We start from the raw sequence: 22726 nt of genomic DNA on the forward strand, positions 1-22726 counted from the left end.
TTCTCACTTGTTATCCCCTGTAATCATTTGCCAGCAGGGCTCAATGCTTCCTCCCACACAATTGCAGAGGGGGGACTCTGGTTTTGAGCAGGCCCAGCTTCGCATTTCCCAGGATCCATAGTAGGATTAACACTAAGCCAGGCTGGCTCTGAAACTCAGTCCAAAAAGCCATCACTAATGGTAGGCTGACCAGACAGCAAGTGTCAAAAATCAGGACAGGAGGTGGGGGGGGGGGGTAATAGGTGCCTATGTGAGAAAGAGACCCAAAAATCGGGACTGTCCCTGTAAAATCGGGACATCTGGTCAACCTGTGGGTTTGTTCTTCCTTGAACTCTTCTGAGATGTATTCTCTTCCTCCACCCTGTACTGGACAGGGCACCCCTTGTCCTCCAACCCTACCCTACCCTGAGCACCAAGCCCGCCCCCTCATCCTCTGCAAGGCTTAATTGCCCCTCCCCCCCCCAGAAGTCTACAGCGCCAGAACTACATTTCCCGGCATGCTCCTGGCGGTGGGGGCCGCCCCGGGGGGCAGGGGCTGACGCGTGGCAGCCGGGGGTGGGGGGAGGCGGGGCCGAGGCTCCCCAGAGGAAGATGGATTCGGCCGCTGCTTCAGCCAGCCCCGGGCCGGCGGCCCAGGCCGCGCAGCGCCCCCCGCACATGGCTGCGTTGGTGCTGGCGCGCGGCGGCAGCAAGGGGATCCCGCTGAAGAACATCAAGCCCCTGGCCGGGGTCCCGCTCATCGGCTGGGTGCTGCGGGCGGCTATCGACGCCGGGGTCTTCCAGAGGTGCGCATGCGCGGGGAGCCCCCTCCTCCCTCCCCCCCCTTTGCAGCCCCATCCCCTCAGGGGGGGTTAATTAGCGACGTGTCTTGGTTTTAGGTTAACTAAATAATCTACTTCTTGAGTGTTGTGATTCACATAGTAATATTACTTGTTAAATCTACTGTATATTCATATACTTTGAATGTTATTAATATATTAATGTTAACGGTTACAATTACTCTACATTAATTAATAGACTTCGATTTTCAAATTTAAATTAAGCCACCGCCTCCTGTCCCTTCTGCAGCACCTGAGTGCCGGGGAGCTGAGTTAGCTCCCATTGACCAGGAAGTACCCTGAGCCTTGGCTCTTATCCTGCATTTTATGCTGCCTAATGTGGAGATTATAGATACGCCATGATTATAGTGGCCTGCTAATTTTCTTCTTGCTGGCTGCATTCATGAACAGGACAGACACACCCATTTAATCTTTTAACTACAGGAGGTACAGAACTGTTAGACAGAAATGGAATACGTTTTCCAGGTCCCTTTAAATAACTTGAAGGGGAAATGTAAATATGTACAGGAGGAATAGCTCTTTGCTTAATGTAAAGGGCTGTGGCTTTTTTTAAACTGTTTAGTTTGAGATAATTTTATTCCAGAACATGTGGAGATACCCAGAAACTAATATTAACTGCTGTGTAGTGGCTCACACGAGTGTTGTAATTTGTGACCTGTAGCTGCTGTCATCATTATTTTATTTATATATATATATACACACTGATGATTGAATGGAAAAACTTATAAAAGATGAGCACCATTTATTGTGTGTAGTACAGTGAGAAAGATATTAGTATCCCTAAGACAAAACAAGGTTATTTTTTTTTCTCTCAAGTTTTATTGGATTTGTTACATTTTGGGGTTCTTTAAATTTTAATTCTGATGGCAGTGGTTTCACACTCCGTATGCCTGCATTTTGCAACAGTACACAATTAACCCAACCCTCCTTTTGCAAATATTTATCCTTCCTGATAATCTTGCTATACTGGGGCTTATTGTGCCAGAATCTCTGTGGCTGTCATTTGATTAGCAGTCACTCAGGTTGGATTGAACCTATTGCATTTGTTTTACTGTAGTTCCAGAATAAGCTAATTTATAACTGAATCCATGTAAACAGATATGAATGATCATTGCATTAACATCATCATAGCTTCTGAACTATACAACTATTTCAAATTCAACATTGATTCATCTGAATAGACTGTTACAATGTGCCAAACAAATTAGAACACTCTGAAATAATGCATTTCCTACAGGTATGGAAGCGCAGACATCATAAAGTGTTAGATTACAATACCACTCAGCTTTTGTGGAAAATGGATTTTAATCTAATTTAACTTGGTTGGTTGGTTTCTAGTTTCTTATCCTGCTGGTGACTGCTGTAGTTTTACTAACACAAAATACCTAAACTAGTTCTTTTTCCAGATGCAGGCACTATTAAGATGTGATGATTCTTATAGGTTAGTGAGCATTTGGACACCAGTTACTAGCCTTCACAGCAAGAATAAAAATTGGCCATCACTTTTCATCTCCAAAGAATTGGAGGCAAACTATTTCTTGGTATTCTGTGACAGGTGGTCACAGTTTGATGGCTTCACTTTGATGTCCTTGTGCTTCAAAACCAAGCCTAATACTTCTGTGACTGTATGTGAACCAGTGAGAGTGGCTAGGCTTGTAATTAGTTTGGCTATCTAATTCAATCAGTGCTTAACTAGCAAAGAGTTTTATCTTGCTAAGTGCTTTCTTATGAGGCATCTACTAAAAAGCAGCATTGACATTAACTCCCATGATTGTAGTTGCTCCACTGACAATTTAGAAATGGGATGCAGACATCCAATTTAAACATTTGTCTCATTTGGTGATCAGATTTCTACTGTCATGAGTAAGACTAGTAATCAGCCCATTAATGTTATATAGTGCATTTAGAGATTAGTGTTAATTCTTCTCTTGTGTTCTCTCTCTAATCATTCACGCTGTGTGTCTTTGTCTGCCAACAGTGTGTGGGTTTCCACAGATCACGATGAAATTGAGAAAGTGGCAAAGCAGTTTGGTGCGCAAGTCCATCGCAGAAGCTCTGAAGTATCTCAAGACTCTTCTACTTCTTTGGATGCCATCAAAGAGTTTCTTCTTCATCATAAGGGTATATTTGTTGCTATTGATTTAGGTCCCAATGTGTCAGGGTGCTGAATGCCCTTAACTCCCACTGAAATCAGTGAGGAAGGGGGTCTTTAAGAAAAAAATATTAATTAGTAATGCTATAGCAACAATTTTTTTAATGGCTAAAGTGAATCACTTAACCATATAACTTATGTATCTCTCATGGATTTCTTTGGAATTGTATGCGTATGTAAATAATGTTAATAGTCAAGTGGAAGTATTTTATTATTTATACGTATTGAATATTTCATACAAAGTTTCTCATTATGTATTTTATTTTTCATTCTTTAGAGGTTGATATTATAGGAAATATTCAGGCAACATCTCCCTGTTTACATCCTGATGATCTTATTAAAGTGGCAAAAATGATCCGAGAGGACGGCTTTGAGTGTGTATTCTCTGTTGTAAGACGGCATCTGTTTAGATGGAGTGAGATAAAAGGAGGTAATATTCTGAAGTTCCTGATTATTACCATGGTTCATAAAGCTTACAGTCTAGCAAGCTTTATGTTCATTATACTTGGAAGTGACATCAAAAGCATACATTTCATAATCAGAGGAACACAAATAGCTTTATCTTTTTTTTTAGTGATGTTTTAATGTAGCTGTTAGTCACATTTATATTTTGTTAATGTTCCCTCGTTTGTTAGAGATGACCTGAAGCTCAAAGTACAAGTGTCACTAACATATTTAAACATAAAATTACTCCGTCAAAACTCCCTTGGTTTATGTCCCCCCACAGATAATATGTTATATGTCTATCAGACAGCAAAGGCTTGCATCTTCACTAGGAGAAAAATTAGGTTCTTATCTCATGTTGGCTAACGCATGATAATTAACATGAGGTAAAATCGTAGTGAAGACAAAGTAGTGGTAGTTTTAGTTGACAAAACAAGGGAACCCTAGGCTACCCCATAGTCTTTATCTTAACATGCTAACTTGTGTTATTTATTTAAATATTTTTCAGTTTTCTACATTTTCAAATAGATTGATTTCAAGTACAACACAGAATACAAAGTGAACAGTGCTCACTTTATATTTTTTATTACAAATATTTGCACTGTAAAAAACAAGAGTATTTTTTAATTCACCTAATCCAAATACGGCAGTGTAATCTCTTTATCATGAAACTTGAACTTACAAATGTAGAATTATGTACAAAGAAACCTGCATTCAAAAATAAAACAATGTAAAACTTTAGAGCCTACAAGTCCAATCAGTCTTACTTCTTGGTCAGCCAATTGCTCAGACAAACAAGTTTCTTTACAGTTGCAGAAGATAATGCTGCCTGCTTGTTTACAGTGTCACCTCAAAGTGAGAACAGGTGTTTGCATGGCACTGTTGTAGCTGGCAAGATATTTACGTGCCAGATGTGCTAAAGATTTATATGTCCCTTGATACTTTAACCACTATTCCAGAGGACGTGTTCATGGTGATGATGGGTTCTGCTTGAAAATGATCAAAAGCTGTGCGTACTGACATATATTCATTTTCATCATCTTAGTCAGATGCCACCAGCAATAAGTTGATTTTCTTTTTTGGTGGTTTGGGTTCTGTAGTTGCCGCATCAGTGTGTTGCTCTTTTAAGAGTTCTGAAAGCATGCTCCACATCCCGTCCCTCTCAGATTTTGGGAGGCACTTCAGATTCTTAAATCTTGGGCCAAGTGCTGTAGCTATCTTTAGAAATTTCACATTGGTATTTTTTTGCATTTTGTCAAATTTGCAGTGAAGTGTTCTTAAAACGAACAACGTGCTGGGTCATCATCCGAGTCTGCTGTGCCATGAAATATATGGCAGAATGTGAGTAAAACAGAGCAGGAGACATACTCTTCTCCCACAAGGAGTTCAGTCACAAATTTAATTAACGCATTATTTTTTAACGAGCATCATCAGCATGGAAGCATGTCCTCTGGAACGATGGCCAAAGCATGAAGAGGCATATAAATCTTTAGCACATCTCGCACGTAAATATCTTGTGACGCCAGCTACAACAGTGCCATGCGAACGCCTGTTCTCACTTTCAGGTGCATTGTAATTAAGAAGCGAGCAGCATTATCTCCCATAAATGTAAATACACTTGCTTCTCCTGGCAATTGGCTGAACAAGAAGTAGGATTGAGTGGACTTGTAGACTGTAAAGTTTTACATTGTTTTGTTCTTGAGTGCAGTATGTAACCAAAAAAACTACATTTGTAAGTTGCACTTTCATGATAGAGATTGCACTACAGTACTTGTATGAGGTGAATTGAAAAATACTATTTCTTTTGTTTACAAATCTTTTCACTGTAAGAATGATAATCGAAAATAATATAAAATGAGCACTGTACAGTTTGTATTATATGTTGTAATTGAAATAGGTGTATTTGAAAATGTAGAAAAACATCCAAAAAGATTTAATACATTTCAATTGGTATTCTATTAACAGCGTGATTAATCACAATTAATTTTTTTTATCGCGATTCATTTTTTTGAGTTAATCGCATGAGTTAACTGCGATTAATTGACAGCCCTACTTAGAATAAAACAAATGATTAATGAAAAGTATTTATCAGAACAGGAACTCTTGAGTAACATTTTGCAAATTGCTTTGAAAATGAAAATTTAGCTGTAGCTTTTATTGTACAAGAGCCATAATACTATCATTTTGTGTACAAGTATCATCATACAGTCAGCTTTGTGTGCTTAATACATGTTCTCAGGCTTTCAGATCTAATGTGTCGTCTCTGTTTCGAGATGCCAGTCCTGTACTATGTTGAGCACGCTCAACTCTCATTGCCTTCAGTGAGGGACAAGATTACTTAACATCCCTCCAAGATAGTGTCCTGAGTGCTCCTAAAACTATCTGTCCTCCCTTCCTCCCCCCACGTGGTGCAAGGAATTATTACAGAAGGAATAACATGGCGTGAGGATGTGTGGAAGACATATAAGAAAAAAATACTGTTTTAAGATACATAGATGAATGACCTTTTTTTTAATTTCCCTAAAAAGGCAAAAAGTACTCGGATTTTTCCATACAAGGTACTAGAAATGGTAATAGGAGAAGAGCAATTTTTCTTTCACAGAGGCAGGGACGCTCTAACAGGGTGAGGTGAGGGAAGGGGAAGGGCCATGGGGCAGGTCTGAAGACTTCTAAGATAGATGTATTCTCTGCAAATTTGAATGGGGATCTTTCAGTTTTCTGTACAAGACATATAGGACATTCCTACACCTTGGGATCCAAAGTTACCGAGAGGGACAACAGTTCAATGATTCTTACATACCTACCCTTATTGAAACAGGGATCACTAAGTAGCTAGTGACTATTTTGTACCCTTAATTTCCCAGCAGCAAGTTATTTAAACAAGAAAGTGACTCTAAACATAAGCTTTTATTTTTTCATTTTGTCATGATTTTGTTTACAGTTAACAAAGTGACAACGCCCCAAAACCTGAATCCAGCAAAGCGGCCCCGGCGTCAGGATTGGGATGGAGAACTGTGTGAAAATGGGTCATTTTACTTTGCTAAAAAGCACTTGATTGAAGGAGGCTGCTTACAAGTTAGTGCTTCTATTTTGCAGGGCTTTTTAGAGTAATACTTCTTTTACTCTTTCATTATGGAACTCAAAGCCCTTTGACGCTGGCAGTTGTGATGCATGTAATTGGCTATAGTAAGTTAAGGGGGGGAAGAAGCAGATGCCAGGCAGAAAGGGTTGAAACCAGGTGTGTTGTAACTTATTATATGTAACCCTTAACTACTGTTTAACCCTCTGGCACTAGTAGGTACAGTTCTTATGATATAGCTTTCTTAAAGAATTTGCACAAGAAGAATGTGTATCCTTAGGCCTCTAAAAGTGCAGTATTAGAATTCCTATTGGAACTCCAGGATTCGGTTCTATGACTCTTAATTCAACTGAGTATTCCTTATGCATTGACTTCAGTGGAATTGCTTACTTAAGTAAGAATTTTAGGCTCAAGCCCCCAATGTGGCATGTAGATAAAGAGGGCTGTGGCTATATTACCAACTTCCTTGTGACTTTTAGCAAGTACTTAATCTCTCTACCTCAGTTTCCCCATTGGTAAAATGAAGATAATGCTTATCTCACAAGGCTTAATTGACTAACTTTGCAGAGTGCTTTGAACCCTTTAGTTTTAGAAATGCAAAATATTTCTAAAAACTTACAGGACTCAGTCCTGAGTTGTGTTCCACTTCATTTGGAACGGAAAGCAGATGAGTCTCCCGTGCTGGGGGGATCCTTTGAAGTGAGTTAGTTACCAGATGGTGCAGAACTGGTGTATCTGACTCCTACACACCACTCTTCTGTAGCCTGCAACATAAGTGATGTATCCGGGAAGGGGTGTGCTGTAGTCCCACACTCTTGGAGCTTACAGCCAACTAACACACATTAGTAAAGCTCCAAGGCTAGTGTAGACCTGGCTCTTGGATGAAGTAGCTGTAATTGGCTCCCCTTGCACAGAAGGTTGTCCCAGCTGAGACTGTTAGCCATGCTGTGTAAGTTTTGTCTTGCAGCCAACTTCATTCAGTGTTGCACTATTATCATGTTAGCTGCAGAGGAAGCAATTAAACATAATAGCTCTTTGGCTTCTTACTAAAGAGATAGTTGAGCCTACTTATTGTCAGCATCCACTTTCTACAATAATATTTTGGCATTATCTGAGATTTTCCACTAAGAGCTGGTCTTTCTGAAGCTGAAAATGAAATCCTTTTTTTTATCTTGATTCTTCGATGCTAAGGTGCAGTGTCCAGTCTGCCCATCAGAGTTGTACACAGCAACTATTATTCAGGGCATGGTTCCTATGTACTAAACTGGAAATGTACTCTGCAGTAAAGTGAAAAGCCTTTTAGAGCCTTGTGCTGAATAGTGCAACAGAAAAATCAGTGACTTTTTTTCACTTAATATTAATAACTTGCTACTTCTCGAGGGTGCCTTCCTTCAGAGGAAGTCAAAATGATTTACAAACATTAAGTATTTCTCATAACAACTCTCTGAGAGGTCAGTAGTCTGAACTCCATTTTACAGATGGGGAAACTGAGGCACAAAAGACTAAGTGACTTGCCCACCATGCTGTAAGAGATCCAGAAATCCTGAGATAAGAGAGCCTGTCTTGCCAGTAACTAGTTGTACTGAGTCAGAGCTAACTGTGCCGCGGTCTCTTTTCCCACTATATGACGTAGTGAAGTCAGTATGATTTAGTGATGAAAATCTTTTTGTCTGTTTCCTTGGCTGTAAAATAAGAGTAATAAAGTGCTTTACAAAAATGATTTTGTAAAAGTCTAGGATGAAAAGCACTGTGCAAGTGGAAAGTAGTATTAACAAATGTTTGTTTTTTCCAGCTAAGTAAGTTGATCGCTACTGTATATGGAGTTACAAATATTTAGTCCTCTTCATTTAGTCCTGAAGGCTACACACTTCTGTCTTTAAGTTGCTCTTGTGTTAGCTACTGATATGAAGTACGGGGAATAATACAACTGAAATCAAATTTGTTTAGGGTGGAAAAGTGATCTACTATGAAATGCGTGCTGAACGCAGCGTGGATATAGACATAGACATCGATTGGCCTATTGCAGAGCAAAGAGTGCTGAGGTAAAAAGGAAGGTTTTGAAAGTTCAGTATTATTTATTATAATTGTGATGCATTTTGTCCGTTGATCTTGAATATCAGCCTTTAAGGGTTAGTATGACCAAAATTTGATCGATCTGTTTTTTTTCAGTGTTGATGTTTGTTTAAAGAAACAGCTTAGGTCAAAGACATTTGAGTAACTATTTTTCTCCCTATCCCTGCACCAACTCCTAAGGCTGTTGAGATCAGCTGAATTGGCCTTGTTCTCGGTTCTGCGCTTTCAGCCTGGGGGTAGGTGATTCAAAAACCCCATCTTAACATAGCACTTCTTTAGTATGTCCCACTCAGATTCTGTCCAGGGCTTTGTGTAAGATCTGCATGCAGACACCATGCCTACTTCTGTGTTTCTAAAACAGGGCCTACATTGGGATTAGGCACCGCAGACACTACTGTAATGTAAAGGTTAAGTAATACTTTGGTCATTGTATCTGTGACCCCTTTTTCCACAATTTTTTTTCTTAAAATAAGTGCTATAGAACATAACTCGCTGTTCTAAAGAAAATAAAACGGTTGCTATTTTAAAAAAAAAAATTAAAATGGACAACATGGGCAACTTGTCTTTCGCCACAGAGCTGTGTGTGTTAGTAAGTTTTTGTTTTTTCAGGTTTTGAGAAATACAGATTAATTTATTCTGCATTTATCTTTGGGGGTATATTGTGAAAACTAAGACATCAGGGAGTCTTTCTTCTTGTGAAAATAACCAAGAATCACAAACCAAGATCCTTTGCTTTGCATTAATGGGTTACTTTTTATTTTAATTATTTTAAATGTAATTCCAAAGAGTTCCATCCTGAAATGATAGCTTCTTTGTCTAGATATGGATATTTTGGAAAAGAGCCGCTAAAGGAAGTGAAGCTACTGGTTTGCAACATTGATGGGTGTCTCACCAATGGTCACATTTATTTGTCAGAAGATCAAAAAGAAATAATCTCTTATGATGTTAGAGATGCTGTTGGGATTTCCTTATTAAAGAAAAGAGGAGTTCAGGTAAGCATCCTTTTTGTTCCTTGTTTAACTTCCACACCGTGAACTTTTAAAAATTAAAATGGAGGTGGGGCAGGGCACTTCTGAGAACAATTTTGATTAAGCCATCTGAGCACCACAATATACTCGGATGGTGGTAACCATAGGATCTCTAGTTCTTGTGTGGTTATGACAAGTTTCTAGATCTCACTCACACTTGTGTTGGCATTTGCGCTAGTTTTCCCAAGACGCGGGGAAGGAATTTGTATAATATTGTGTTGGCACCACTCATGTTGCATGCGCTGCTGATCTGGAGCGCATGCTGAGCAGTAGTCCTTTATCTCAGTAGTTGTGTGGCTCCTACTCACCATAGTATCGAAGTTCCTCATGAACCTTAATGAATTTGTCATCACAAAAGCCCTCTGAAGCCCATCACAAAAGCCCACAGAAGCATTATTATCCCCTTGTGATAGATGGGGAGTTGAGACACAAGATTAACTGACTTGCCCAAGGTTATACAAGAAGTGTATAGAGAGAGGAAATTAAGCACAGATCATTGGAGTTGTGATCTAGTGCTTTTAACCACAAGATCATCCATCCTTCATCTCAGAAGTCCTAAGAGTTCAAGACAAGCGAAAAAACTAAAACCACATTGTTTTAAGTTGCTTTCCTTAATCATTAAATTCTGCCTTAGTGAAGATCTTTAGTTGGTGCAGGATCAGTCCTATAAGACAAACTTACATTTACTGTACTGCCTGATTGATTCAGCCAGGGAGAACTTCCCAGTGCAGGAACTAAGTAAGATATCTGCATGCTGTTTTATGAGGCCCCTGTTGCAGCTCTTGGGGGGACACAACAAAGGTAGGGGTGGGGTGGGATGGGGCGGGGCAGAGACCTAGTAGTTGCTGCTATGGTGATTCTGTGAATCACTGTTGCCTATAGATTGCTTGTCTTGGGCTGCCAAAGTATGTCTGAGTCCATTTCTGTACCCTAGTATTGGGAATTGTGAGGGGGTCCAAAGATGTCACAAAACCCCTGGGGCTGTGAGTTTTGTTCTGCACCTCAGTGTATACCACGGACATATTGTATCTTGCTCTGCACACAACTCCCATTGATTCTAAATTTAAAATGATGAGTGCAGAGTATTCACTGATCACTTGCAGCACAGACTGGAGAGGAGAATTTTGCCTATACATTTTTTTTTTTAAACAAAAACACACGTAAGTAGTTTTAACTTTTGTTTTACCCTACAAAATGCTTTGTTCCTAGCTTTCAAATACAAAGTGTACTTCCAACATTTACTTTCAGTGTTTATGTAGCTCTTTCTTTTAGAATTTTGCTGAAACTCCAGAGCCCTGAGTGCAAATCACAAGAATATTACTAGATGGAGAAATCATGGAAAATATTTCAAATACATGTGTACAAATATTGTGGAAAGATATTTGTATTGCCCTGTGTGGTTTAGATTAGCTGTTGAGACCTTCGGGCATTTGATAGCCAGCACACCACGATTGTGACAACCAATATTTCATTTAACAATGGTGGCATGTGTTGTGTTTAAAGAGAGAAATGAGAATTTGTGTTTTGAGAATTGGAAGGAAACCTATGTATGGATAAATCACTCTTCCTTAATGACTAGAAATGCAAGGTCAATAATGTGTTCTTGCATCCTAATCAGCTCTGTTCTGAGTCCAAAAGAGATACTTCAGCTATGGAATGCTAGTGCCTTTATCAGAGATTTTCTAAAAGCAATTTCCAGTATGATCATTCAAAAGTCACTTTGTGTCTATATATGGAGTTTATTCTAATTTGACTTGATTTTATAGGTATGGCTAATCTCTGAAAGATGTTCCAAGACTATTTCTGCTATGAAATTGGATTGTGAGGTGATAGTGAGTGTGACACACAAACTACGAGTTGTGGAAGACTGGATTAATAAAATGAGTTTATCCTGGAAAGAAGTGGCTTACTTAGGTTAGTTTCTTTTTTTTATAATGAAACTTCATGCAACATACACAGGTCCAGTTAAATAATACATAGTATGGCTTATCTTCAAAGCACTTTGCCCTTAGTTTAATAGGAAAGATTAATAACCAAATTGCGGAAAGCTCTGATTCTACTGTGCAAAGGGTTTTTCAATTAACAGTTAAGAGCCCAATCCTCCAAACACTTGTGTAAAGCTAAACGAGTGCTTGAATAGTTCCATATACTTTAAAGGCACTACTCTTGTGTATAAAGTTATGCATGATCTTAAGTATCTGCAAGATCTGGCCATTAATATTTTTCTCGTCTTGTAGCCACTACCTGTAAATTTTACATCTCTCATTTAGGTTTTGTAAGGGTTGATTGATTCCAGTTTGTGAAGTGCTTTTGATATCCTCGGGTGAAAAATGCTGTAAAAATAAAAATTATTTTTTAAATTTATTAACCAAGTTGCAATTCATCACATTCAAGAGAAAATGCTTAGTTATCTCACTTCAACATATCTAAATTCCCCCTTTGATAGGAAACGAAGAATCCGATGTGGACTGCTTAAAGAAAGCTGGCATGAGTGGTGTTCCTGCAGATGCTTGTGCCACTGCTCAGAAGGCTGCTGGCTATATTTGTAAAAGTAATGGTGGCCGTGGTGCCATTCGGGAGTTTGCAGAACACATATTCCTGCTAATGGAAAAAGTGAATTCACAGGAAAGAAAGCTAAATGATCTGAAGAACTAATGAGGAAAAACCCAATTCCACCCCCTGCCCCAACAGGATAAAGTCTGCCTTTACTTTGCACAATGGCTTGCATTTGTTTGACGTTTCCACAGAGTTAGAAGGGTGTTGTCAACAAGTTCAGGTCCCTATATTGGTTTAATTTTAATATAATTATTAATATAAATGCTTTCAGACATATAAGCATAATGAAAAGGTTTTTGTGTGTGTTTGTGAAACAAAATTGCAGCGTTGTGTTACGGCATGAGAACCACAAAGTAAAAACCGGTTATTCTATATTGACTGTCCAAGCTGAGTGAAGTGCAAAACATCAGTGGCATAAATGGTGAAAGAGATGTAATTTTAACTCTAGATCCTTTTTCTTACTAACAAAATTTTAGTTCATAAAGAGAAGGAAATTTGGAGTTGGAAATCTCTTCTTCATGACTTTGCCACCTGGGTATAAAATGCTGCTATTCTGAAAGAGCCTGTTCCAATGTTGTTTAAGCATTAGAGTGGGCTTTTAGTGACTGCACAAGGTGTAAAGCAATAGAAAAGCAGTCCTGTGGGGTTTGTTTTGTTTTTAACCTGCTACTAGAGTGAGCTTATTTTGTCTTACAACCATATCTCTTCCAGCATATGCACAAACTTGTGCTTATTAGAACTGATTCACAAAATCATAACTGCTGCTTTCTCATACTATAAGTAGTGCCTAAAATACTGTAAAATGAGTTAATACAATAAAAGCTTTTTTATCTAGCACCCCACCAACCAGCAAGCTCTATAAACCGGCATTTCTGATCTGCACTGAAAGTCTGGTGGATAGTGTGGTTGGTGTGGGGCTGGCAGGGGGATGGGGTGTGGGAGGGGCTGCGGGGCATGCTCTGGGAGAGAGTTTGGGTCCAGGAGGGGGATTGGGGTCCGGGAAGGGCTCATGGTGCTGGATGGAGGGAGGGGGTGCTCACTTCTGGCAGCTCCCCCTAAGCAGCTCCCCATCTCTGCTGTTGCTGGCGGAGGCGTGGCCAGACGGCTCTGCAGGCACACTACCTCCGTCCCCGTCCCTGACCATTGACTCCGCAGCTCTCAGCCCATTGGCTGGGAACCACAGCCAGAGGGAGCTGTGGCCGGGGGGGGCAGCGCCTGCAGACAGAGGCAGCGTGCGTGCTTGCAGAGCCATATGGCTGCACCTCCACCAGGAGCATCAGGGAGGTGAGCACCCGCGTCCAGCACCTCGAGTCCCTCCCGTGCCCCAGCCCTAAGCCCCCCCCTCCCCCCTCCGGACCCAAACTCCTCTTCTGAGTCCGTGCTCTGCAGCCCCTCTTACGCCCCTGCCCCACAGCCATTCCCCAGCACTCCAAACCCCTACCTCTGAGTTAACTGGCATTTTTAATTTACCAGCACCCTCCATTTCCCTACCATGCCAGTTAAAAAAGTTTTTATTGTAATGGTATAAAAATATTGCGTGATTAATACAGACTTTTTGTTACTTTTGGCTGAATCCACTAAAATCTCATGCATGGCTTATGATGTCAGATGGGTGAGCACAAAATTTATTTTTTGCTAATCCACCAGACCATGAAATAATGCTTTCTGTGGAGTCTACTCATTTTACAGTATTTGGGCCTAATCCAATTTGGTATTGTACACCTCCTGCAAGGTATTGGTCACTCTTGACTCCTATTGAACGTTATTGGGGATTGATGCTTTGCACCTCTTGCAAATCTGGCACTATGGCCTTAGTCCAGCAAAGCGCTTAGGTACATGCTTAATTTTAAGTATGTGGGTAGTCCTATTGATTTCAGGATTGTGCCTTATATTGTAAAGCTGATGTCACTGGGTCTACTTACATGCTTAAAATTAATCATGTTTTCCAGTGCTTTCTGAACAGGAGGCTAAATTTGCTGGTAACTGGAACTTTTGAGACAGTTCTGTTGCGGAAACTGTTTTTCTCCAAAGGCTGCACTTTCTTATTGTGAATATTTGTGTGGGATCACTGAAAGGAGATGTGTCACCACTTAAAATTTTCAGTATATGAATGTAATTGCTGGAAAAACTATAGTTTGTATCTATATCTCTTGGTATAAATCGTGGCTTTTTTTATATCATGTTAATTTATTGATGATTTATAAATTGGTCTCCTTTCCCCCCCCCCCTTTAAAAATGCCTGGTAATGTATTCATACCTCCATGGATTTGTAAATATAAGGAGTTCTTCAAGAACAATGCTTAAAAATGCAAATCTGTTTCTAATCTTCTATTTATCAGGGGGTCAAATTCAACCATAGGTTATGCTAAAAAAAAAAAAAATCCCACTAATTTTTAATAGGAGCTGCATGTATATAACTGAAGGCCATATAATAATTATTTACAGTTCAGATAACTTTCAAACGACATGTTAAATTATAGCGGTATCAGTTTTGGGAATTCAGTATGGATGTATTGCCTATCACCTCCTTTTACTGTTCAGTTAATATGGTATATCTAATCATTTGTTGCTCTTTTATTTTTTATTTACTTTGTTATAACTGGTATAATGCTTAAAACTGACTATTTTTTTTCCAATTTATTTGTTGTAGGGTTCCTTTTGAATTGTTTCCTTATTGCAATAATCACTACAAAATTATAATTGAAGTATTTCTTTGTGGAAAACGTAGAGTTTTGCATAAGATGAGTTACAGGAACTCTGTCAACAGGTATAGGAAAAGCTGGACATATTTTGGACTAAGCAGCAGTCCCTTTGACAGTGTCCCTTTTTAACTCATGTAGGCTCAATAGTGGTAAAACTGGCGAAGTTGTACCATTTACGGCCATGACTCAGGAAGGTACTTAAGATGGTGCCTCGCTTAAATTAGTCACATGTTTAATTTGCTTGCTTAGTGAAGGTCTATATAGTCATGTTTGAATAAATGTTTATTATGGATGGGTAATTTAAAGCAGAGTGAAGGTCATTGTACTAAATTTGCTTCCTTTCTCCTCTACATTAGAGGCAGCAGACTTAATGTATGAAATTTTTGAATACTTGGAGTTATAAAAACAAAATAGTACTATGTATACACAAGAAATCTGGTATCTCTTTTTGTCTAGTGGGCAGAAGGAATTGGTAGCTGTTAAATAAAATGTTCACATTTCTGCCAAAATACTTCATCATTTTATTTTTGTTGAAAATGTCTTCACATGAGCATCTTGTATACAACATACATAGGAAGTTTACAGCAGCAAGGGTTATCAGAGAAGGTACTTCTAGGGGTAATTTTAAAAAGCCTTATGACTACTTGGGTGTCTGATTTAGGCTCTTACTCAGAAAATACTTAAGCACATGCTTAAAGTTGATGGGACTGCTCCTAGTGCATCAAGTTAAGCATGTGTGTAAGTTGGTGCAGGATCTGAACTTTAGGTGACCTGGGTTCAAATGCTTGCTCTGCCACAGGCGTCTTGTGACTTTGGGCAAGTCACTAAGCCTCTGTGTGCTTCCATTCCTCATCTACAGTTTCCTATATAAGGGTGTGTTGTGAGGATAAATACATTAAGGATTGTGAGACACTTAGGTACCACAGTAACGGCAGCCATGGAAGTATGTTAGATTAATAATGTTGAGATATTTTGTATAGCCATTGAACTTCAAATTAGATGAGGAAAATCCCTGAGCAGTTGTTTCTTGTCATGTAAATTGTCCAAGGTTTTTATTGCAAAGTTTCTTTGGGTAGGAGGGTGTGAAGATGTTTAAAGAATCTTTGACAATGTGGACTTCTCAAGTTTCACCAAACAAAAGATAAGAAGCCTCATATAATCTATTCATGTATAGATAAAATATGCATGAATATACATTAATTGGTCAACTGGCAGTTAAATAGGCAGGTTTCTTTAACCTTTTAGTATAAAATTATGTATGGGGTTCCATATAGATGAAGAATGAAGTTTCCATGCAAATACTGTACTCTTTCAAATTTGATTATCACAACAATGGAGTATATCCAGTGAAGGTGGATGTTCTTAATGCACAAATTAGTGGGGTTTTTTGTTTTTTAATACAAATCTAATAATTTACCCTAAGCCTGGGCCTTCATCATGTGTCTCTAAAAGTGGATCTGCACTGCCGAGTGTCCTCCTAACTCGGCTGCTGCCACTCTTTTATATCTGTTTCAGCAATCTGTGCTTGGGTATGTGAAGGTAAGATTGAACCCTCTGATTTTACTGTGCTTTAAAGGCCAGCCCAGTGGCTCTGTGGTGGCATAACTTCTAAATTGTGCAGAACAGGTTCAGGAATCTGAGGACAAGATACCATTTTCAAATAGTATTCCAACCGTGGATTGGCCTGCAAGAGCAGCGCCATTATTTGTTGATTGATTTCTCTGTAAGTGTGTGTGTGGTGTAAATTGCAGTATACTGTAGCCTACAAGCTAAACACTTTTCAAGCAGTACATGTTGCCATCCACCATTTATTTATACTGAATCTGATCTCTGATTCATCCAGGCCACTATCCTGCCAGTTCAGAGCTATTTCCTGTCGTGCGATCCTAAGAGTGTTTTTTGTCCAGGCCTGTTACTTACACACACACACCCTACATCTTTTAGGTGCCCATTCAAGTGATTGACAAAAAAAGTTTGCATAATAGCAGTGTTCTCCTAACATGGGGGGAGAGAATTATGACCACTACAGGAAGTCTGTAGCAGAGCATAGTATTGAACCCCCGTTTCCTGTGTTTCAGTGCAGTGTTTTCCCCACAAGGCTAACCTTGAATTTTGCTGCCATAAATCCTAGATGCTGATGTGGCTAGTAAGTTTTTTTTCTTCAAAGCTTTTAAGATAAAGGATTACATGGTATAACTATTAATAACTAATTGTTGTGTCCCCCTGTGCTGTAGGTAATGTTAATCCCCAGTTTATGGATGGGGAAACTGAAGCAGGGCAGTTATAACTTTCCCATGATTACAGAGGGAGTTGTATCACAGCTGGAATTAGAATTCAGAAGTTCCTGACTCCCAGTCCTCTGCTCAGCCCACAAGACTACACCTCTTCCAATAGCTGCTTCCTGCATTAGCGTAGTACAGAAATAATTTCTAAAGTATTCTAAATGGCACATGAGATCGAGAATCCTAGAAATATAGGGCTGGAAGGGAACTCAAGGGGTCATCTAGTCCAGCTCCCTCATGTTGATTAGTATACATAGACCCTCCTTGTCTGGTGTTTGTATTACCTGTTCTTAGAAACCTGCAAGGATGGGGATTCCACAGCTTCCCTAGGTAAGATGTTTCAGAGCTTAATTACCTTTCTAGTTAAGTTTTTATGTAACCTGAATCTCCTTTGCTGCAAATTAAGCCAATTGATTCTAGTACCCTCAGTGGACATGGAGAACATGGAGTCCTCTTTATATCAACTTTTTATATATTTGAAAGCTGTCATCAGGTTCCAACCCCCCACCCCTCAGAATTCTCTGCAGCAGACTAAATATACCTAATACTTTCAGCCTTTCCTCGTAGGTCACATTTGCTCTGGACTCTCCAGTTTGTTCAAGTCTTTCTTAAAGTGGGCTGCCCAAACTGGATACAATAATCCCACTGAGGCTCACCAGTGCTGACTAGAGCAAAAGAATTACTACATAAAACCTCTGCATGATTTTTGCTGAGCCTAAGATAAAATGTCAGCTAACAAAACTGTGGGTTTGGTTATTTAACTCAGTGATTCTCAGCCAGGGGTATGTGTATTCCCTGAGGGTACGCAGAGGTCTTCCAAGGGGTACATCAACTTATCTGGATAGTTGCCTAGTTTTACAACAGGCTACATAAAAAGCACTGGTGAAGTCTACAAACTAAAATTTCATACAATGACTCGTTTATACTGCTCTACGTACTATACACTGAAATGTAAGTATAATATTTATATTTCAATTTATTTTATAGTTATGGTAAAAATGAGAAAGCAATTTTTCAGTAATGGTGTGCTGTGACACTTCTGTATTTTTTATGTCTGATTTTGTAAGCAAGTAGTTTTTAAGTTAGATGAAACTTGGGGTACACAAGACAAATCAGTCTCCTAAAAGGGGTTAGTTACAGTAGTCTGGAAAAGTTGAGAGCTGCTGGTTTAGCTAATGTTACACATGCTTTCAGATTTTCTCTAATTTGACCACTAGGTGCCACCACTTATCCACACAGCATAGTTAAGCATCTTCCTGTCGAGAGCATTAGCATTAATGCAGTACGTGATCGGACAGAAATTGGCTGATCAGCAGGGAGCCTAGAAATCTGATTGCCACGGAAAAATGTAGAATTTGCTTTTTTACAGAGACTCTTTAGTTTTTTACATCTTGTGAAAAAATTAAAACATGTATTTACTAAATTTTACTGAAAGTACCAGTGTCACTTATTCAATGCACGCAACCTCTCCCTCTTGTGGTTGATTTTTTAATGCAATTTAAATTTACATAGCTAAACATACGCCAATAAACTGCTTCCAGCATATAGAGGTTACTCAATAGTGTATGGGAATTCATAGTCATAGAATAGAATCATAGAATAGCAGGGTTGGAAGGGACCTCAGGAGGTCATCTAGTCCAACCCCCTGCTCAAAGCAGGACCAATCCCCAATTAAATCATCCCAGCCAGAGCTTTGTCAAGCCTGACCTTAAAAACTTCTAAGGAAGGAGATTATACCACCTCCCTAGGTAACGCATTCCAGTGTTTCACCACCTTCCTAGTGAAAAAGTTTTTCCTAATATCCAACCTAAACCTCCCCCACTGCAACTGGAGACCATTACTCCTTGTCCTGTCATCTTCTACCACTGAGAATAGTCTAGAACCATCCTCTTTGGAACCACCTCTCAGGTAGTTGAAAGCAGCTATCAAATCCCCCCTCATTCTTCTCTTCTGCAGACTAAACAATCCCAGTTCCCTCAGCCTCTCCTCATAAGTCATGTGTTCCAGACCCCTAATCATTTCTGTTGCCCTTCGCTGGACTCTCTCCAATTTATCCACATCCTTCTTGTAGTGTGGGGCCCAAAACTGGACACAGTATTCCAGATGAGGCCTCACCAAATGGTTTAACACATCTCAAATTTCACTTCAGTCTCCAGACGGGAGTAATTAAAGTTATGAAAAGATGCTGAAAACTTTAAAAATCACCCCTAAAGACTATGTCACTGAGTTTGGCAAGGACAAATTGCACGTTGAGGGTAGGTTTCAAACTTGCTTAAAAATTGTAAATATATCATTGTGTTCAACTGATACCTATATATAAGGATAAGATTTTTGTCACAGTGGTCATGGAAGTCATGGATTCCGTGTCTTTCAGAGAGTGACATTTTCTGCTTCAAGTTCAGCCCAGGCCCTGGGGTGGCAGGAACACCCCTGTTCTGAGCCACCGAGGATGGTGGGGGCCAGAGCTGTTAGTGCCTCCCCAGTCAGCCGCCTCCCCTTGCTTTTAGTAAAAGTCACAGAGAGGTTATGAGCATCCGTGATTTTTGTTGTTGTTGTCGCCCACAACCTACCTGTCTGTCTGACTTTTTTACTAAAAATAACCGAGACAAAATCTTAACCTTACCTACATATATTGTGACTAGGGAAGCTGAAGTTCAGCATTTCATTTTAATCATGGAAAACCAAAGACTTTAAAAGCAATGTTTGAATTCTATATTTTGAGAGAAGGCTCTCCTTAGTTAACATAAGTATGGTCTCATTTTGATGCATTATGATTATGCACATGACTCCTAGTTTATCAAACTGAGAAGATACGCCTACAGATAATTTACATTGTATGGTAGAAGTCACAGCCAAAATATTAAAAATAGGTCCCTAAAGTTTAAGCTCTTTATATCCATGCTTAGGGTACCTACATAAATAGCTTGATTTTTCAAAACTGCAGGATGTTTTCCTAGCCTTCAATGAGAGATAGTAAACAACTGGGTGCTCAGCACTCTTGAAAAATCAGGCCACTTATTTAGGCACCTAAATATAGATTTAGGAACATAGCCGTTAGCCGTGTGTGTGTATAAAAATCTTGGTGCACACATTACTCTCAAGCTGTAGGACTGACATCATGTATGTGAGTGAAGTGATAGTCATGGTGCACATCTACTTTTTTAACTGAGCTATCATTCTTGGTAGCGTGGCAGATGACGTACGATTGTCAAGAAGAATGGTCCCTCTTACAGAGATCTTACAAGACATTTAAGCTGAGCCATTTTGTAGGTAGCCAATGTTAATGGCACACTAGCTCATATGCTATTCCACATAGCAAAAACAGGTCATGGATAATTAAGGTATATGTAACAAAATATTGCACCCATTATGGCATACTGTATTTTTTATACACTGCTATATTTGTGTTTCAACGCATCTTAGTTATCCTGTGTTAAATACGATTTAAGAAGCACTAGATTAGTGTATTGACAGGTCTTGTTAAGTCTCTTATAACCATAGAGTCTCACAATGAAAATCCTAGTCTTCCACAGGAAGGATTTATCTTATTCACTGTTGGCTCATTCAGTGGTATGAAATTTGTCTTTTAGTGTCTTAAACAAAGGAGTTTTAACAGATACTTGTGTCAAACAAGGATGATTTCTCTCACATCTCCTGTTTTGCATTGACTTCATTATGAGAAAAAGTGTAGATAGATACAATACTGTCAAAACATGGTTTAACAAAAGTACACTAGAAAATTTAGCTCTAAGTGACAGCTTAACATGCAAGCAACAATAGAATCTTCCAGTATTGCAAAAAAAGACAGGGTCAAAAATTAATCAGAGCTAATGAGAACCTATCTCAGACACCGTCAGAAGGCAAAGAAATGGAAGAGGTGAGTCAATTCACATACTGTGGCAGTAATATGCCAGCCCATAGGGATATCCAGGAGAAAACGTCATGAACCAGTGAAGCGGAAGCTACATTTTCTAGATTAAAAGAGATTTGCTCACTGAAAGTCTACAATTTAAAGACCAAACTATGGCTCTTCAATTCAAATGTTATTTCCACCTTAAATGTAAGGATGAGAACTGGAAATCCACCAAAGCTATGAAAAGACATCCAACTGCCTTCAAAAGCACATGCCTCAGGAAAATACTAGGAATTAAATGGAATGATTTTATAACAAATGTCAAGATTCACTAGGGCATTCAACAGCTTATCTTCAGATTTATCCTGAAAAGAAGACAGAAATATCTGGGACATGTTAGGAATGAAGCCAGTGTGTCTGCCATGGCAGGCTTGCCACTAGGGTGATCAGATGTCCCTTTTTTTAAAGGGACAGTGCTGTTTTTGGGACTTTTTCTTGTATAGGCGCCTATTACCCTCCCACTCCCTGTCCCGTTTTTTCACAGTTGCTATGTGGTAACCCTACTGGCAGCTGGAGGAACATGTAAAAGGGGCCGACCAAAATAATCCTTCCAGGAAACCGTACTTAGAGGAGGGAAACTTATGGGACTCTGCATGTCCTTGGTTAAGAGCGGCCCAGGATAGACAGGGATGTGCACCATCCTTGTGCCTTGTTCATGTCCTGCACAATGTTTGACAGCACGGGAAGGATTCAGATTGTATATCTGATTATCAGTGGAGAATCTTTTAAAGTCTTTCACTGTCTCTCAGAACTCAGGAAAACACAAACCAATAAATGTTAGCTCTGCCTGGCTAGAATGAGGAACAGACGTGTTAGGGAAGATCGTGGCCACTTTGTGCAGTGGTGGTTAAATACGGTCCTTTAACATTCTTAGCCTGCTGACTGATGTGCTGACAGGTAGTGAAATGGTTGCCTCCTACTGAAATAGACATGTGACTATCAAAGCATACATTCTCTGTAGTTCACCCAATGCCATTCTCTGACTAAACTCCACCAAGCTCAACGCGGTTATAGGCTCTTCTCTGGAAAAGGGACATAGTATATTGAAGGAGATGTAAAATCAGGGTTACAACCCAGTGTGGTTATTAGAAATCCCACAGAACATTTTACAAAACAAGTGTGCTAACCTCACCCCCATCCTGGCCTAATCAGCCCCATGAGCCAATGGCTCAGAGAAACTTTGTCTCTGACAGCCAGGCCCAATTCCAACATGGATAATTTTTTGGCACTTGCAAGAGCTGGTCAAAAATGCAGAAATATTTTCATTGAAATTTCAAATTTTCTGAAAGTTTTGATCGGTCTGTGAACTGAATGAAAAACAGCAAAATGTATGGACACTTTACAAATCTTTAATTGAAATCTTGAAAATGTTCATCCTGCTGTAGTGCCTACCTAAATTTCTCTAGTAATTTCAACTTGTGATTGAGTCACTTCCTGTCTTAAACTGTTGTACGCTACCAGCTGCTGCACCTCAGAGGTGGTTGCATTTCCCTGGTGAGTAAAATTCTACCTTTTCTATAGTTAAGGTGTGTGGAGATGGAAGGTGGAGTAGTAATGCAAGATATTAATGACCCTCAGAGGAACAGAGATTTTGCTTCCAAGAATAAATTAGCTCTGCGGCAGTGGAGCTCAAGAGGCTAGCAAATCATTAAATTTTT

The 22726-nt window shown here is 39.4% G+C and overlaps 1 protein-coding gene across 1 annotated transcript; it reads left to right on the forward strand.

Annotated features, from left to right (window-relative positions):
* The first annotated feature begins 562 nt into the window (after positions 1–562).
* CMAS (cytidine monophosphate N-acetylneuraminic acid synthetase) lies at positions 563–15384 on the forward strand. The gene is made up of 8 exons (XM_073318087.1): positions 563–785; positions 2818–2960; positions 3269–3421; positions 6377–6510; positions 8462–8556; positions 9408–9579; positions 11382–11529; positions 12062–15384. The coding sequence occupies exons 1-8, from the start codon at positions 592–594 to the stop codon at positions 12268–12270; spliced, it is 1248 nt and encodes a 415-aa protein (XP_073174188.1). The 5' UTR covers positions 563–591; the 3' UTR covers positions 12271–15384.
* Positions 15385–22726: the final 7342 nt, after the last annotated feature.

The sequence above is a fragment of the Lepidochelys kempii genome, chromosome 1 (assembly GCF_965140265.1).
Source record: "Lepidochelys kempii isolate rLepKem1 chromosome 1, rLepKem1.hap2, whole genome shotgun sequence".
In the NCBI taxonomy this organism is placed as follows: domain Eukaryota; kingdom Metazoa; phylum Chordata; order Testudines; family Cheloniidae; genus Lepidochelys; species Lepidochelys kempii.

Coding starts and splice junctions, on each gene's coding strand:
- CMAS (XM_073318087.1), top strand. CDS start 592: ATGGATTCGGCCGCTGCTTCAGCCAGCCCCGGGCCGGCGGCCCAGGCC. Junction 8,557..9,407: donor GCAGAGCAAAGAGTGCTGAG/GTAAAAAGGAAG, acceptor TTCTTTGTCTAG/ATATGGATATTTTGGAAAAG. Junction 9,580..11,381: donor TAAAGAAAAGAGGAGTTCAG/GTAAGCATCCTT, acceptor TTGATTTTATAG/GTATGGCTAATCTCTGAAAG.